Source organism: Anolis carolinensis, chromosome 3 (assembly GCF_035594765.1).
Source record: "Anolis carolinensis isolate JA03-04 chromosome 3, rAnoCar3.1.pri, whole genome shotgun sequence".
In the NCBI taxonomy this organism is placed as follows: Eukaryota; Metazoa; Chordata; class Lepidosauria; order Squamata; family Dactyloidae; genus Anolis; species Anolis carolinensis.
In genome coordinates this window covers 161,207,953-161,225,303 of record NC_085843.1, presented here as the reverse complement: position 1 = coordinate 161,225,303, position 17,351 = coordinate 161,207,953, and the positions used below count along the sequence as shown (strand labels likewise).

The window sequence follows — 17,351 nt, the reverse complement described above, 5'->3', positions numbered from 1 at the left end:
GGTTGGTATCAATTGTAGTAATATTAGGTTAAAAAGTATCAATTGTAGTAATATTGGAAAGAAATTATTTTGTTATGTCTTTGTCTCAAGTATTTTAACAAGTTTCACTGCCTACATTACCCATGCTTTGTGGAATATAGGTGTTTTAGGGAAGTAAAGCCTACTTATGTAGAGCAGATCCATAAAAACAAATAACACTTTTTAGTTACAACTCACAGAATAAAAGAATCATAGAGTTGGAAGAGATCTCATGGGCCATCCAGTCTAACACCCTGCTAAGAACCAGGAAAATCTCATTCAGGGGCCATCCAGCCTTTGCTTAAAAGCCTCCAAAGAGGGAGCCTCCACCACACTCTGGGGCAGAGAGTTCCACTGCTGAGCAGCTCTCACAGTGAGGAAGTTCTTCCTAATGTTCAGGTGGAATCTTCTTTCCTGTAGTTTGAAGCCATTGTTCCGCTTCCTAGTCTCCAGGGCAGCAGAAAACAAGCTTTCTCCCTCCTTCTTATGACTTCCCCTCACATATTTATACATGGCCATCATGTCTCCTCTCAGCCTTCTCTTCTGCAGGCTAAACATGCCCAGCTCTTTAAGTCGTTCCTCATAGGGCTTGATCTCCAGAACATTGATCATTTTAGTTGCCCTTCTTTGGACACATTCCAGCTTGTCAACATTTCTCTTAAGTTGTGGTGCCCAAAATTGGACACAGTATTCTAGTGGTCTGACCAAAGCAGAATAGAGGGGTAGCATGATTTTCATGGATCTAGACACTATGCTGTTTATGCCAGCCAAATCCCATTGGCTTTTTTAGCTGCTGTATCACATTGTTGGCTTATGTTTAACTTGTTGTCCATGAGGACTCCAAGATCTTTTTCACATGTACTGCTGTCGAGCCAGGCGTCCCCTATTCTGCATCTTTGCATTTCATTTTTTCTGCCTGAGTGGTATCTTGCTTTTGTCCCTGTTGAACTTCATTTTGTTAGCGTTGGCCCATCTCTCTAATCTGTTAAGATCATATTGAATTCTGCTCCTGTCTTCTGGAGTATTGGCTATCCCTCCCAATTTGGTGTCATCTGCAAACTTGATGATCATGCCTTCTAACCCTTCATCTAAGTCATTAATAAAGATGTTGAACAGAATCGGGCCCAGAACAGAACCCTGCGGTAACGCAGCAGCTCTAGAATATTTTCTTTAAATACCCTACAAATCCCTTACCTAGATTACCCTTACTCAAAAATCTTGTTTTTCCCCGAAAGTATGGACAGGACATGTTCTGTCTGACATTTGCTCTTTGCTCACAATATAAGGTCATGCAAACCACAATAAATTGTGACAAGTTCTTGGTGGTATGGGGATACCAAGTCACCTCGTCTGTCTCCTGAGAAATCTGAATAAAGACCAAGTAGCCACAGTAAGAACAGACCATGGAACAACAGACTGGTTCAAGATTGAGAAAGGAATATGGCAGGGCTGTATACTTTCACCCTACATATTCAACTTGTACGCAGAACATATCATGGGATGTGTGGGGCTTGATGAATCCAAGGCCGGACTTAAAATTGCTAGAAGAAACACTAACAACCTTAGGTATGCAGATGATACCACTCTGATGGTTGAAAGTGAGAAGGAGCTGAGGAGCCTTATAACCAAGTGAAAGAAGAAAGTGCAAAAGCTGGGTTGCAGTTAAACATCAAGAAAACCAAGATTGTAACAACCAGACTGATTGATAACTGGCAAATAGAGGGAAAAAACATGGAGGCAGTGACAGACTTTATATTTCTAGGCGCGAAGATCACTGCAGATGCAGACTGCAGCCAGGAAATCAGAAGACGTTTACTTCTTGGGAGAAGAGCAATGGCCAATCTCAATAAAATAGTGAAGAGCAGAGACATCACACTGGCAACGAAGGTCCACATAGTTAAAGCAATGGTATTCCCCATAGTAACTATGGATGTGAGAGCTGGACCATAAGGAAGGCTGAGCGAAGGAAGATAGACACTTTGTGGTGTTGGGGGAAAATTCTGAGAGTGCCTTAAACCGCAAGAAGATCCAACCAGTCCATACTCCAGAAAATAATGCCCGGCTGCTCACTGGAGGGAAGGATATTACAGGCAAAGATGAAGTACTTTGGCCACATCATGAGAAGACAGGAAAGCTTGGAAAAGATCACGATGCTGGGGAAAATGGAAGGAAAAAGGAAGAGAGGCCGACCAAGGGCAAGGTGGATGGATGGTATCCTTGAAGTGACTGGCTTGACCTTGAAGGAACTGGGGGTGTCAGCAGCTGACAGGAAGCTCTGGCGTGGACTGGTCCATAAGGTCACGAAGAGTTGGAGACGACTGAACAAATAAACAACAACAAAACTGCAATAATGATTTGACTTGCTGGATAATGCATACGTGGGATGAACTATGAACATGTCACCTGAGGATAGTGCATACATGGACACTTCACCTGATGTGATAAATAATGAGTTATATAAGTTGTTACAAGGCAACTACACATGTCCAAAAGGATTATAATAGTCAGCAAATTCCATTGTCAGTTAGCTTTCTGCACATGCTTGTGTAAAATTCTATAAATTGGAAAGCCACTACAGGAAAGATGTGGCATTGAGTTTTCTGCGCATTAGCTAACATTGTCACCTGCTCTTGGCCAAAAGTACACTATCTTGAAGATAACTTCTGCTGTCAGTTGGCTTTCTTCACCCGCGTCCAGACAAAATCCTGCAATGGTACTCCACTCTATATTATATTCATTTCAATGGGTTTTTTTAAAGTAGTACTAACATTGGTTTAAATGTACATGTGCACAAGCTTTGGTAAATACTGGTTCTGTAGAAAAGATACAAATCTCTCTAGGACAGGTATATGTAGGTGTTGCTCCTTCAAGATCCCGAGTAAACAGGCATTGATTTCTATGACAATGAAAAGGAGAGTCAGAAATTTACACAGAATCTGTTTTCTTCACTAAATACCCTCGAGCAGTTTCCGTTCAGGAAAAACATTTGATTCTTTGTTAGAGTGGTCTTTTTACACCACTGTGTGATTTCATTGAAACTAAAACAATTGTGCTAATCCTGGTAGAAGCCCGTTCTATCAGAAACTGGCAGAACTTGCATAAATAGTTGCTTTAGATCCTGTACTGAGGGAAAAGCGGGTTAGAAAATAAATAATTCAACTGTAGACAAATGAAGAAACATGAATTTATGTGCTTATTGATGGCTGAAGAATTTATTATTCAAATAATTTTTGTTAACCTATTTTATATAAAAACCCAGCATGCTTTGACCCTTATATTATTGATTGGCCTTTTTAAAGAGCTACACATTCAATCTAACAAATAGCAGAAATTTCTGGAGTCATTGAAAATCATTTGCCATATAACTGGACCATTAAATATGTTAGTGTATTCTGTTGTTAGAGTGAAATGTTATATCAAGTTATGCTGTTGGGTGTTTTCAACTGTGTGTTTCCGACAAAATATTCTAGCAGCGCATGGGTTAAGCATAGGCCAGCTTGATTGATTGCCCACAGGACCAATAGGTCAGGGCTTCCATTTGAACTGTCTGGCCGGAACTTTCATCATGAACTGAAGAATGCAGGAGGTGCCTGCTTGTACAGATAACAGCCGAGGCGAGCGGAGAAGACGCACCATGTGTCCGGAAAGCTATGGCTTTCAGTAACTGTAAATAACTTGTATAATAAAGTAATTAGACCTGCTGGGATCAGCAGTAAAACGACTGAGCTGTCGTTTTGTTGGTGCAACTTTTGTTGCTGCATCAAGTGGTCCTTCGGGTGAGCAGATGGAGAGAACTGACTCATTAAATCAGTTAGGGTGACGGATGATCGATTTAACTCCCTATCCCAGCATCTCCCCTGACAAAATAATCAAAAGGGGACAAGTAACATAAGTAGTTGACAAATAATAGTGCCATTATTATTTCTGTATTATCTGTATGTAAGTGGGACCTGTAACAAAATGTAGTAAAGCAGAGTATTCTTGTTCAGAGTATCACTGGGATTTTTCCAAGCTTGCTGATCTTGTTTGTGGATGGTAACATTTTAGCTACATAAGATTCATATAGAATTCTGGAATCTAGGGCTAAATAATGTCATAAGTTTAATGTAATTTTACTATATGACTAGGGAATAAAAAAGGACCATTCCTCTACAATGTATTCAGAAGTATTCTGTTTTTTCTATTTATATTCTCTTTCTAAAGCAGTAAATCTTAGACTTATGAAGTTAGCAGCTACATCTACATCTACGTCTTAAATATAGAAATATTACCTATGTTCACCAATAATTAACTCTCTATCCAGTCTTGTGGTTTCTAAAACCGTTTGTCTGACATTAAGAGGGTGAACAAAGTGTTTGCCTATGGAAATTACTTACTGTATATACTCAAAGATAAGTCTAGTTTTTCAGCCCTTTTTTGAGCTGAAAAAGCCTCCCTCGGTTTAAAATGGGACCAAGCCAGGCAGCGGAGCCTGGAGGCCATTGCTTGCAATATATGATATATTTCTCTTTCCTCTTCCCCTCCCTTATCAATGTGTTTTCTTTTCCAAAGCTTCCTTGCTCTTAACCAAGGGAATGTCTTGAAAAAGGAAAGGAGGAGGAGAGAAGCCCTTGCAAGTTAGGAAGAAGGATACATACACACACACACACACACACACACACACTCACATCTTATAAAAGCATTTCCCCTGAATATTTGTTAATCTCTCCTACAAATATATAGACATTTTCCCCTTTGCAATTGCTATATCCATATATATCTGTATTTATCTATATAATATTAATTTTATATATGAATTTTCCCCTCATATGCAAATCCTATATACATATAGATATCTATTTTCATGTACCTGTATATCTGTATCTATATGTTTGCAAGTCTCTGCAAATCCTATATAGATATAATTATCTATATATATAGAGATGTCTCGATAGATATATATGAATATAGATATATAGGACTGGGCAAACATTACAGGGGGAAAATGCACACAAACACTCATATATAGAGAGATGTCTAGATAGATATAAACATAGATATATATGGCTTGCAAATATTGCAAGTAGGAAATTTGCATTTATAGAGAGAGCATTTGCAAACATTTCAGGGGGAAATTCATATGTGAAATTAGTATATAATTACAGATCTATATCTAGCTCTGCATTGTTTATATAGGCATTGAATGCTTGCCCGTTACTATGTTGGAAGCCAGCCTGAGTCCCCATGGGGAGAAAGGGCAGGGTACCAATGAAGTTGTTGTTGTTGTTGTAGTAGTTGTTGTTATGTTATTGTTGATACTTTTTTTTTTACTTTCCTGTTCCACTAACATATTCATAGATTAATTCTAAAAGTTGTTCAATTAGTGTCTATGTCGTATCATTGACCTAGGATGTTATTATATTAATTGTTTTAATAAAGTTTTTTTTAAATTAACATAAATATCTGATTTAAATTTAAATTGATTTTTAATTACAATGATTGATTTTTAACAGTCATGATAAAGGAGGGAACAATATTTTGTAATATTCAGAAGAAACACCATTTCTTATAAACTCTCTGCCAGCTTTCTGTATTGTTCATTAGTTGACTTTCAGCTCCACTTTCTTAAAGTTTCTGGACAGAATTTCCAACCAATTATGCTTCTGGAGAATTTCTAACTGGCAATTACTTTTGGTTGACTTTCCTGATAAATCCTGTGTTGCTTTTCTTCTGCAGATTTGTTAAACCGTGTGAAGCCTTTGTTCCATTTTATTTTATATTAATTGTCTAATTATGTACATTGAAAATATTTTATTCTTATTGTGATAATAATGGTCTGGAAAGCTTGTTTTCACCAATGTTCACTGAAAGTGATTGGAGAAGAATTCAAGACAGAGTTTTCAGTGGACTCAGAGTTAAAGAGAAATACAGGAAAAGAAAAAAAGGTAGAAAATGAGTACAAATGAGTTAGTGTCTTTCACATTTATCCAGTATGCAGTATGCACATTTATCTGTATGTACAAACTAGATATTCTGCTGTTTGCATATAAAAAGCATTCTGTATGCACATTGTGCATCCCAATCCATTTTGTCTAAAGCCAACATTATATTGAGTGAATAGTGAACAAGTTGATTTGGCACATATGCGTGAATTCTGACTGGACGCAAATTATAGTTTTATGATCACACACAGCCTGCAAATGCAGTGTTTTGTCACAGTGCATTTATTTTTCTTTTGTTTTGAATGATGGATGTTGATGAATCCTAAGTGGTAAGGGAGACATCCAAATTCCTGGATTAGTTATTCATCTGTCAGCATGTGCAACTCATGTGGTTTTAGAATCACTGCTCCTGGGTATGAGTATAGAAGTTAAAGAAACAGATGGTTTTTAACAGATAGGGAAAAATGGTTTAATCTTATACAACCTTTATGCTTTTAGCAAATCATATTGAAACAAAAAGCTGGGAGTGCAACATCATTAAAAAACCCACATTTCATAAAAAATTATTGTGGTTGTCAAATGCTAAGTAAATGTATTAATAACAGCACATCTGTTTTTCAAGGAGAAAAATGGGGTAGTGTGACTGGAAAGACTAGAAACTTTTATAACTGCGGAATATGTAACAAAATAAACCAATGATACTTTCTACATAGTTGATAAAATGCTCTATACACACAAAGGGACACACCATTTTTGTCTGAGTGTGTGTGTGTGTGACTGCATTTTGTGAATTTTAATGTTTTACATTGTAATTATGTATGTGTGTGGTTGTAATTATGTGTTTTTTATCATTTCAGATTTATATGTTATCTATATGTGGCACTTTGTTGTATTTTGTTGGCCACCCTGAGTCTCTTTGGGGAGATGGTGGCACAGTAGAAATAATTATATATATATATATATATACACACACACACACACACACACACACACACACACACACACACAAGTAGAGTCTCACTTATCCAAGCTAAACGGGCCGGCAGAAGCTTGGATAAGGGAATATTTTGGATAATAAGGAGGGATTAAGGAAAAGCCTATTAAACATCAAATTAGGTTATGATTTTACAAATTAAGCACCAAAACATCATGTTTTACAACAAATTTGACAGAAAAAGCAGTTCAATACGCAGTAATATTATGTTGTAATTACTGTATTTATGAATTTAGCACCAAAATATCATGATATATTGAAAACATTGACTACAAAAATGGCTTGGGTAATCCAGAAATTTGGATAAGCGAGGCTTGGATAAGTGAGACTCTACTGTATGTGTGTGTGTGTGTGTGTGCATATATATGTGCTTGTGTGTGTGTGTGTGTGTGTGTGTGTGATATCCATGAATGTCAGAGCTGGTAACCAACAAAGAATCACTATTTACCACATCTGTTGATAATTTAAATTTTCAGCATATTCCTGGTTCAAATGTATACTTGCTAGTCTTTGCATTTCCTATTGAATGTTATTGTCCCAGGGAAATTAACCATTTCTGTGTTGTAGCTATTGCTAGATAACATGTTGATTTCATAGGCAATGCTCTTGTAACCTTCCTATCCTGGTTGCAGTTGAAATTCTGCAGGACAGAAAGAGGTTGCACAGAGCAAACCCAGCTGTAGATTGCCAAAGGGATTGCAACATCCACCAGCTGGTAGGAAGGAGAATTAGACTGGAGCAGCAGGACCTTGGACAGCTCTGAGCTAGTGTGCTCCAACACAGTTAGCAAAAACCCTGGAAAGTTTTCCTTGTCTGCTTGCCCAGCATGTGAATATCTTCTGTCTCTCTCTTTCTAACTCCATTTTGTCATCCTCACTGTTTTTATGCTTTTGCTACCATCTATTTTAAAGTTGCCCCATCTGTTTTTCTCCACTGATTTTGTTTTGTTGTGTGTTTTCTTACTTTTTTAAAAAAAATCATTTCCTTTTTTGTTTCCTTAATGTTTTTTTGTGTCAAGTCACTTCTGGTGTGAGAGAATTGGCCGTCTGCAAGGACGTTGCCCAGGGGATGCCCAGATGTGTTGATGTTTTTGCCATCCTTGTGGGAAGCTTATCTCATATCTCAAGCGAACGAACCCAAAGGGTGCTCACCAATGCGTCGTCTTCATCATGGAAAGAAGTAACAAGTGGAGTGCCGCAGGGCTCCGTCCTGGGCCCGGTTCTGTTCAACATCTTTATTAACGACTTAGACGAAGGGTTAGAAGGCACGATCATCAAGTTTGCAGACGACACAAAACTGGGAGGGATAGCTAACACTCCAGAAGACAGGAGCAGAATTCAAAACGATCTTGACAGACTAGAGAGATGGGCCAAAACTAACAAAATGAAGTTCAACAGGGACAAATGCAAGATACTTCACTTCGGCAGAAAAAATGGAAATCAAAGATACAGAATGGGGGACGCCTGGCTTGACAGCAGTGTGTGCGAAAAAGACCTTGGAGTCCTCGTGGACAACAAGTTAAACATGAGCCAACAATGTGATGCGGCTGCTAAAAAAGCCAATGGGATTCTGGCCTGCATCAATAGGGGAATAGCGTCTAGATCCAGGGAAGTTATGCTCCCCCTCTATTCTGCCTTGGTCAGACCACACCTGGAATACTGTGTCCAATTTTGGGCACCACAGTTGAAGGGAGATGTTGACAAGCTGGAAAGCGTCCAGAGGAGGGCGACTAAAATGATTAAGGGTCTGGAGAACAAGCCCTATGAGGAGCGGCTTAAAGAGCTGGGCATGTTTAGCCTGCAGAAGAGAAGGCTGAGAGGAGACATGATAGCCATGTACAAATATGTGAAGGGAAGTCATAGGGAAGAGGGAGCAAGCTTGTTTTCTGCTGCCCTGCAGACTAGGACACGGAACAATGGCTTCAAAATACAGGAAAGGAGATTCCACCTGAACATCAGGAAGAACTTCCTCACTGTGAGAGCTGTTCGACAGTGGAACTCTCTCCCCGGGGCTGTGGTGGAGGCTCCTTCCTTGGAGGCTTTTAAGCAGAGGCTGGATGGCCATCTGTCGGGGGTGCTTTGAATGCGATTTCCTGCTTCTTAGCAGGGGGTTGGACTAGATGGCCCATGTGGTCTCTTCCAACTCTACTATTCTATGATTCTATGATTCTATGATTCTATGTTCCCTGGAGCTGATAAAGGGAGCTCATCCGCACTCTCCCCGGGTTGTATTCGAACCAGCAGCCTTCAGGTCAGCAACCCAACCTTCAAGTCATCAGTCCTGCTGGCACAAGGGTTTAATCCACTGCGCCATCGGGGGCTCCTCTTAATTTTGATAATAGGAGTGGTAGAGAAGGATACATCTACCTATAAAACAGAAAAAAAGACTTGTAGAATTATATAGTTGGAAGCGACCATCTAGTCCAACGCCTAGTCACACAGGAACATAAAATCACAGCATTCCTGAAAGATTTCCACATAGCCTCTACTTTATCATCAGAGAAGGAGACTCCACCACTCTGTGAAGCAGCATATTCCACTGCTAAACACCAAGAAGTTCTTCCTAATGTTAGGTGGTATCTTTTTCCTGTAGTTTGAATCCATTGTTCCATGTCCTAGTCTCCAGGGCAGCAGAAAACGAACTTGCCCCTTAATGTGACATCCTTTTAAATATTTACGCATGGCTATCCTTTCAGCCTTCTTTTCTCCAATCTAAACATGATCAGCTTCTTCAGATCAAATACGAGCCATGGAATTACAATTATATTTGTAATTTTAAACAGTGCCTACTCACAGTATGGAAGACTATGACTTGTTCAGTAGTTCTGACAGCCACCTTGCACCCATGGTAGCCCACCCAGTTACTGAGACACTTCAAGCAACTGTATAGCCAGACACATTACTCAACAGTCAGTCAATCTGAATAATTGTTTTAAAAACTATGGAGAACTGCCCCCTCCCCCCTTCAACTTCTCATTCTTCAATAAGTAATCTTTCAATTTTTTTCATGTCAGAAGTGACTTGAGAAACTGCAAGTCACTTCTGGTGTGAAAGAATTGGCCGCCTGCAAAGAGGGCAATTGGCCCAGGAGATCCTCAGATGTTTTACCATCCTGTGGGAGGCTTCTCTCATGTCCCCACATGAGAAGCTGGAGCTGACAGATGGTCAGCAGTCCTGCCAGCACAAGGATTTCAACCCATTGCGCCACTGGGGAATCTTTCAAATGAAGTGCTAAATGTTTAATTGGGGGAGCAGGAAATGTTATCACAGTTACCCTCTATTTTGGAAACTCTTCTGCAACTGCCATTTTGAAAGCAATACTTCCTTTCAATGCCTCAATTTATCTGAAAAGATTTTGAGCAATTTAATATTGCTCAAGTTGCAACAGTTTCATCTCACAGTTGCTCTATATTGCCTCCAAAAGAATATTCTCTTTACTAGCTGATCCTAGTAAGGGCATAGTTCCTTAAAATCAGGTACCCAAAGAGCAAAGCCCAGTCAAAAAAATGCATTTGCCTCATTCTCTAGAACTTGGTTAATTTGAAGGTATGGCACTGTAATGTGGAGCTGTAATGCACAGGTTCAAATCCCGGGAGCGGAATGAGCGCCCACTGTTAGCCCTAGCTCCTGCCAACCTAGCAGTTCGAAAACATGCAAATGTGAGTAGATCAATAGGTACCGCTCTGGCATGAAGGTAACGGTGCTCCATGCAGTCATGCCAGCCACATGACCTTGGAGGTGTCTATGGACAATGCCAGCTCCTCGGCTTAGAAATGGAGATGAGCACCAACCCCCAGAGTCCGACATGACTGGACTTAACGTCAGGGGAAACCTTTACCTTTTAATACAACATTTAGATCTAGCATTTAGAATAATACAATCATAAAGTTGAAAGAGACCTCGTGGGCCATCCAGTCCAACCCCCTGCCAAGAAGCAGGAAAATCTCATTCAAAGCAACCCCGACAGATGGCCATTCAGCCTCTGCTTAAAAGTCTCCAAAGAAGGAGTCTCCACCGCACTCCGAGGCAGAGAGTTCCACTGCTGAACAGCTCTCACAGTGAGAAAGTTCTTCTTAATGTTCAGGCGGAATCTACTTTTCTGTAATATGAAGCCATTGTTCTGCGTCTTAGTCTGCAGGGCAGCAGAAAACAAGCTTGCTCCCACCTCCCTATGACTTCCCCTCACATATTTATATATGGCTATCATGTCTCCTCTCAGCCTTCTCTTCTGGCTGAGATATGTTGTAGATATGCCAAATTATACACATAGCATGCTATATAGAGATTGGAACAGATGTTCGTTTGGAGCCCAGGGCCTCATCTGTAGTGACTATTTAATGTGGTTCAAAGCTATGTTCAAACTGTGATGGTTGCACAATGAACACCTATGAAAGCATGTGAAAGGAAGCCCTAATGTACGTCAGTGCACTGTGGGTTTTTTTGTAATCACTATCCAGGCCTTAAACTGGTTCCAAAATTTCCTACATAATCATCTACATAGTAAAACCATTTTCTTCAATACTGGTTTGAAACTGACTTAAGTGATCAGAGTACTTGTGCTCCAAAAGAAGAGCATCTATTCCGTCTCTTCCTTCTGCAGTGAAGAACGAAGGGACCCATGATCAAGTGGGGGGCTTACATTAGGCTCGGCTCTGTTTACAGATATATTTCAAGGGAAAATATACTTAAAGGAAAACTCCACATGCCTGGTGAACTTTATTGGAAATCTTCTCATGTATGCTTAGTTTGTTGGGAATTATATTGTTTTCAGACTATCCTTCTGGATAAGAGTAAGATTTTTCAGGGGAATCTGGCCGAGGGGGCACTTTCAGGACCCTGACATAGCAATGTCAAATTTGTGCCTGACGTCTCTGGATTCTGTGCTACAAAACATGAGTGTTTTCAAGTCTTCCCTTCTGAATCTCTTCTATGGCTATCACTGCTTATAGCCCAGACTTTGCCTATAGCTCCCACAGCTGAATATGTGACAAGCAAATTCTTACATTGAAGGATAGCACAATATTTCTGATCTTTCTGTTTTTATGGAATACATGTGAGATAAGGATAGTTAATGATAAGAAGTTAGTCTGTGCCTCCATTGTTGCTTTTCTTATGCACCATCCATTTTTCTACACAGTACCTGAATGAAGAAAATACTGACTCTGTCGTGTTCCTTTCTCCATGAAGATATTCAATCCCCTTATAGAACTGTCCAAACTGGTCATCATCACTTCAAGTAGTGGTGAAAATTACATCATTTAACTATGTTCTACATGGAATACTTTTCATTTCCTGTTCTGAATCATCTACTCTTTAGCTTCTGGTGATGTCCACTGACACTTTATTTTTTTTAATTTCCCTACAGTGAGTGCTACATTTTTCTTTAAGGCACATGGGTAGCAGGAACCCTGTCACAAATTCATTTTCTCATGGCAGGTATCCAAAATTGTACTCAGTTTCTAGAGCAGCTGGGTATTACATATGGTGCTGTATTGAATAAAATAGTTCCAGCCAAGAAAACTGGTGGCTTTAGAAAGCTGGCGATACCTTGAAAATGATTTTCTGGCAGTAGAAAAAAAAAAACAACACAAAGGTGCAAAGTGGCAGGGGTTAATGTCAGTTAATTGGAGGCTAGTAATTATAGAGAACAACTCTGCTGTGTTGAGTTTTCCGGGCTGTATGGCCATGTTCCAAAAGCATTCTCTCCTGATTTCTCACCCACATCTATGGCAGGCATCCTCAGGGGATGTGAGGATGCCTGCCATAGAACTTGGGACTCATTTTTTATTTTGAAGCATGTATGGGTGTCTCCTTGGGTTAAACCACTGAGCTGCTGAACTTGCTGACCGAAAGGTTGGTGGTTCAAATCCAGGGAGCAGGGTTAGCTCCCACTGTTAGGCACAGATTCTACCAATCTAGCAGTTCCAAAACATGCAAATGTGAGTAGATCAATAGGTATTGCTTCAGCGGGAAGATAACGGTGCTCCATGCAATCGTGCCGGCCACATTACCTTGGAGGTGTCTACAGACAACCCCACTCTTTAGCTTAGAAACTGAGATGAGCACCAACCCCCAGAGTCGGACATGACTAGACTTAGCGTCAGGGGAAAACCTTTACCTTTACCTATGAGTCTCCTTGTATCAAGATATAGAGAGTTACCCTTCTGATCATGAGTTTGTTAGTAGTCAATTAGTAATTCTCCCCTTCCGTATTCCTATATTACACTTCCTTTTGTACTGATTTCTTTTTTGGTGGCCTTCCTGGATTTTCAAAGCTAAAACTGCCCTAGGAAGTATTGTTTGAAAAATTTCTTTTGTCTTTCCCTCTTTAGTTGCATCTGCACTGTAAATTTATTGCAGTTTGACACCACTTTAACTGCCATTGCTAAATGCTATGGAATCACGGGAGTTGTGGTTTTACAAGGTCTTTACCCTTAACTGCTGAACAGTGCTAGTACCTCACCAAACCACAACTGCCAGGATCCAATTGGATTGAGCCTTGGCCATCAAAGTGGTGTCAAACTGCATTAATTCTAAATATAGAACTAGCCTTTATATAATTTTTTTCCCTGCTGTCACTGCACATTAAAATCTTGGCCAATACATTCAGTGCTTTCCAAATGTGTGTGCACACAGAACACTTCTAAGTAATTATGTGTATTTAATAATATGTTAATGATTGTAGAAAGATATTCATTTTTTCAATGTTATTCCAGAAGGAATAGTAGAAAGGGCTATCAAGCACTAGGTGGCAGCCTTACCATACTTAAATGGCTAGTTAAAGACTATTTAGTGAGTACTGAATATCAATGAAAAAATCCTAATGTGTGTTAGGAGAAATCAATTTTAATCAATGAAATTGATATGTCAGGTCAAGAACAAAACAAAACAAAAATTAATTTGTTTCAAAAATTTAAAAACCTTCAAAACAAAACAAAACCCCCCATTATAGATAGCCTGGGTGAGCTGGGACATATAACCTAACTATTTGATTTTCTGCTACTGCCTTTTTATTGCTAGTTTTCTTTTGGGACACCATTTGTTTAAACTAAATACCTACTGTAATTGTAAATCTGTCATGCTTGACTTAGAGTAATGAGTTCCAGCAATTATGTCTGACACTAATTGACTTTGGAGATTGAGGCTATTTTTTTTAACTGTTAAATGTAGTAGTGATGATCGCCACAAACTGTCATGGTATTTTCAATATTTTGTAATTTAGGAATAAAAACTGTCTAAAAATCTCTCTAATATTTAAAGATGAGCAGTGGAACAAATGGCATCTTGAATTAGAATTTCAATATAGTGAGTACTTCCTAATAGAGTTAGCAAACTATTTACCCACAATGTATGGCATAAAAGAAAATGGACAAAAATAGCTTCTGGGGGAAAAAAAATTTGTTTTGACATTTGGGCCTTCCAAAGAATTGTGAGTTAAGATTCTCAATCATATGGATGAAAATATACAGCACATCCAGGCTTGCATGTTTTCCTGTATGCTGTATTCTTCCAAGTGTATCTTCTCAATAGGAGTGATGTGCATAACATCAGTTGTGGAAATTAGATGCTTCCAGGAGTACAACCTGCCATTTGCTCCAAAGTTTGTGGACTTCACAGCAGAGGAGACGACGATGGAAGCAGACAGCTTGTGAGCATAGGCATCAAGCACAATGGTCCCACCTTTTCACAATGCTTATCATAGATACTAATGAATAGGTTGACCTCATGTAAAAGTCAAGGGTAGATTTTGGAGCCATAATTATGGATTTTAATATGACCTATGCATAAGTAGAGAATCATTCCATGGAGAGGGGGAAAGGACAAATGTAACCTAAAGGGACCAGACAGCCATGGCTGCCATCACAATTTTCCCATCCAGGAATTCAAAAAGGGCATAAATTGTGCCATGGTGGAGAGAGTAGAGAGGGCGGAGTTTCTTTTAGGTTCTCCTAGGACATACTAAGCTCTTGACTTTTGTTACTCTACTCAGAGAAGGGAATGGTTTTTTATTTTTAAAAAAGGTATAAGATATGGATAAATTGACCCAGGTTTTTGGATTGATTTCCCACCTAAAATGTCTAGACTTATGCATGAGTATATAGGGTACCTATCCTTAGGGATAGGCGCTCCATGCAGTTATGCTGGCCACATGACCTTGGAGGTGTCTATGGACAACGCCGGCTCTTCGGCTTAGAAATGGAGATGAGCACCAACCCCCAGAGTCGGACATGACTGGACTTAACATTAGGGGAAACCTTTACCTTTACCTATCCTTAGGGAGTATTTCCCTGGATACCAGATGGTACAAAGAAGCAACAAAGGAAGACCATCCACTTCCAGATGGAATTTCAGCTGAGCTGCTGAACTTGCTGACCAAAGGTCGGTGGCTCAAATCTGGGGAGCAGGGTGAGCTCCCACTGCTAGCAAAAGCTTTTGCCAACCTAGCAGTATAAAATATACAAATGTGAGAAGATCAATAGGTACCGCTGTGGTGGGAAGGTAATGGTGCTCCATGTAGTCATCCCGACCACATGACCTTGGAGGCATCTACAGACAGTGGATTAGAAATGGAGATGAGCACCCACCTCCTCCAGAATCTGGCACAAGTAGACTTAATGTCAAGGGCAAACCTTTAACTTTACCTTAGCAAAATTCTTCTTGTCTTCTGTCGGGGATGCTTTGAATGCAATTCTCCTGCTTCTGGGCAAGGGGTTCGACTGGATGGCCCATGAAGTCTCTTCCAACTCTATGATTCTATTATTCTCTTGCAACACCCAAACCCTCTACCACTTCCTGCCCATGCATGTACTGAAAACATTTTCTCTTTTTACAGATCTCCTTCACAGAGCTCACTGGTATATTTTGTCACATTCCAAAAGTTCATTTCCTTTAAATCATTTTTGAATCTCCCCATATGCCTCTAAATTAACTTTGCTGTCTCTGTTTATATTCCTTTTTATCACCTCCATGTTTAAAAACATGCAGCCACAGGTACATGTAGAGCTGGACAGCTCAGTTAATCTTCATTAATCTTCATAGGTCTGAATAGAGACCTGCCTTGAAGCTATCAAAAGTTTCTAGCCAGCATTATAGCTTCTAACTTGGATCATCAGTCTGAATATATGAAATCATTCTTTATCTTGAAGGGCCCAGAAGATAAGTTTTCTTTAAATGAAGAATTCCAGTAAACATGTTCTTAGCAGAGTAGTAGTTTGTTCTCTCCTTTTTGATATCCTGAACTATTGAAACATAATGTTTCCATTTGTGTTCACTAAAGTACATCTGGGTTTTTGTATTGTATACAACATATGTCTTCATTCTAGCCAAGTTTGACTTCAGTAAGGTCTCAGTGAATGACATATATCAGTTATTTCAATTGTTGAAATACACTTTTTCTATTTTTATGTTCTGGACAGTATAAAAAAAACAAACCCCAGTGCCTGAACAGTTTTGTTCTTATTTCCTGGGTATTTAGGAGCTAATTAAATTCAACTTATTTCACCCATAGGCTTTGTTTATAAATCTGTTTTTATTTATGACATTCCTTATAATCTTTTTCAGTTTGACTGTGGTTTTCCTCTGTTAATCATAATCAGATTAATGTATTAGCCAATTAGAAACAGAATAGAATATAAATACTGCTTAAGTTTGATTTTTGTCTCACATATTCACATGAAATTTTGAAAATGGGCCCAACATCAAAACAAGGTAGAATTCAATGAGACATGTCGAAACCCCATAATAAAGTGATTTTACCTTATTTCTTTTATTTTACCAGTAATTCGTCAACTAATTTATTTTAGTTAAGGGCAAAATAGAAGAAGCTTTGACAGTACACAACAACTGTTTCTGTTATATTGAAGCTCACTCTGCTTTTGTTAAAGAAGTAATAAAAGCAATTTGCAAACTTTAGAATATAGATTCAATGTGATAACAAATTAATGAAAGCAATATTGATAAGTTTAATATGTGGGGGGTATGTAACAAAAAGAACACTTGGATCCTTGCTCCTTAGAGTTGAAAATGAGTTGGAACCACATTTGGGGGGGGGGGGGCAAAGGCAAATATTATTAATATTTCTGATGGACAAATCCAAGTTGTCTCATTTAACGTTTTTGTCTTTCAAAGAAACATTAAGACGAAAAAGTTGCAAGTCTTAAATTTGTCTCTGTATCTGCTTCAAGGAAAATACAGTTCACCATGAGTAATAATAATATAATAATAAAACTTTATTTATACCCTGCCACCATCTCCCCAACGGGGACTCGGGGCGGCTTACATGGGGCCATGCCCAGAGCAATACAATATAACAAAATATAAAAACAACATATCATAGCACAATTAAACAATACAATAGATGATAATAATATACATTACAACACAAAGTCAAAGAAACAGTAAAAACAAGGGCGGGTCGCA

General features: G+C 39.1%; 1 protein-coding gene across 5 annotated transcripts in view; it reads left to right on the top strand.

Moving 5' to 3' along the window:
- Window positions 1-17,351, top strand: part of atrnl1 (attractin like 1) — a 786,325-nt gene that overhangs the window by 265,277 nt on the left and 503,697 nt on the right. The window contains exon 22 of one of the 5 annotated variants that reach the window (XM_062977303.1): window positions 7,566-7,870. The exons of the other annotated variants lie outside the window; for them this stretch is intronic. Within the exon in view, the coding sequence (XP_062833373.1) occupies window positions 7,566-7,696 (131 nt within the window). The 3' untranslated portion in view covers window positions 7,697-7,870. Of the gene's footprint in view, window positions 1-7,565; window positions 7,871-17,351 lie in introns of those variants that run through there. 5 annotated transcript variants of the gene reach the window in all.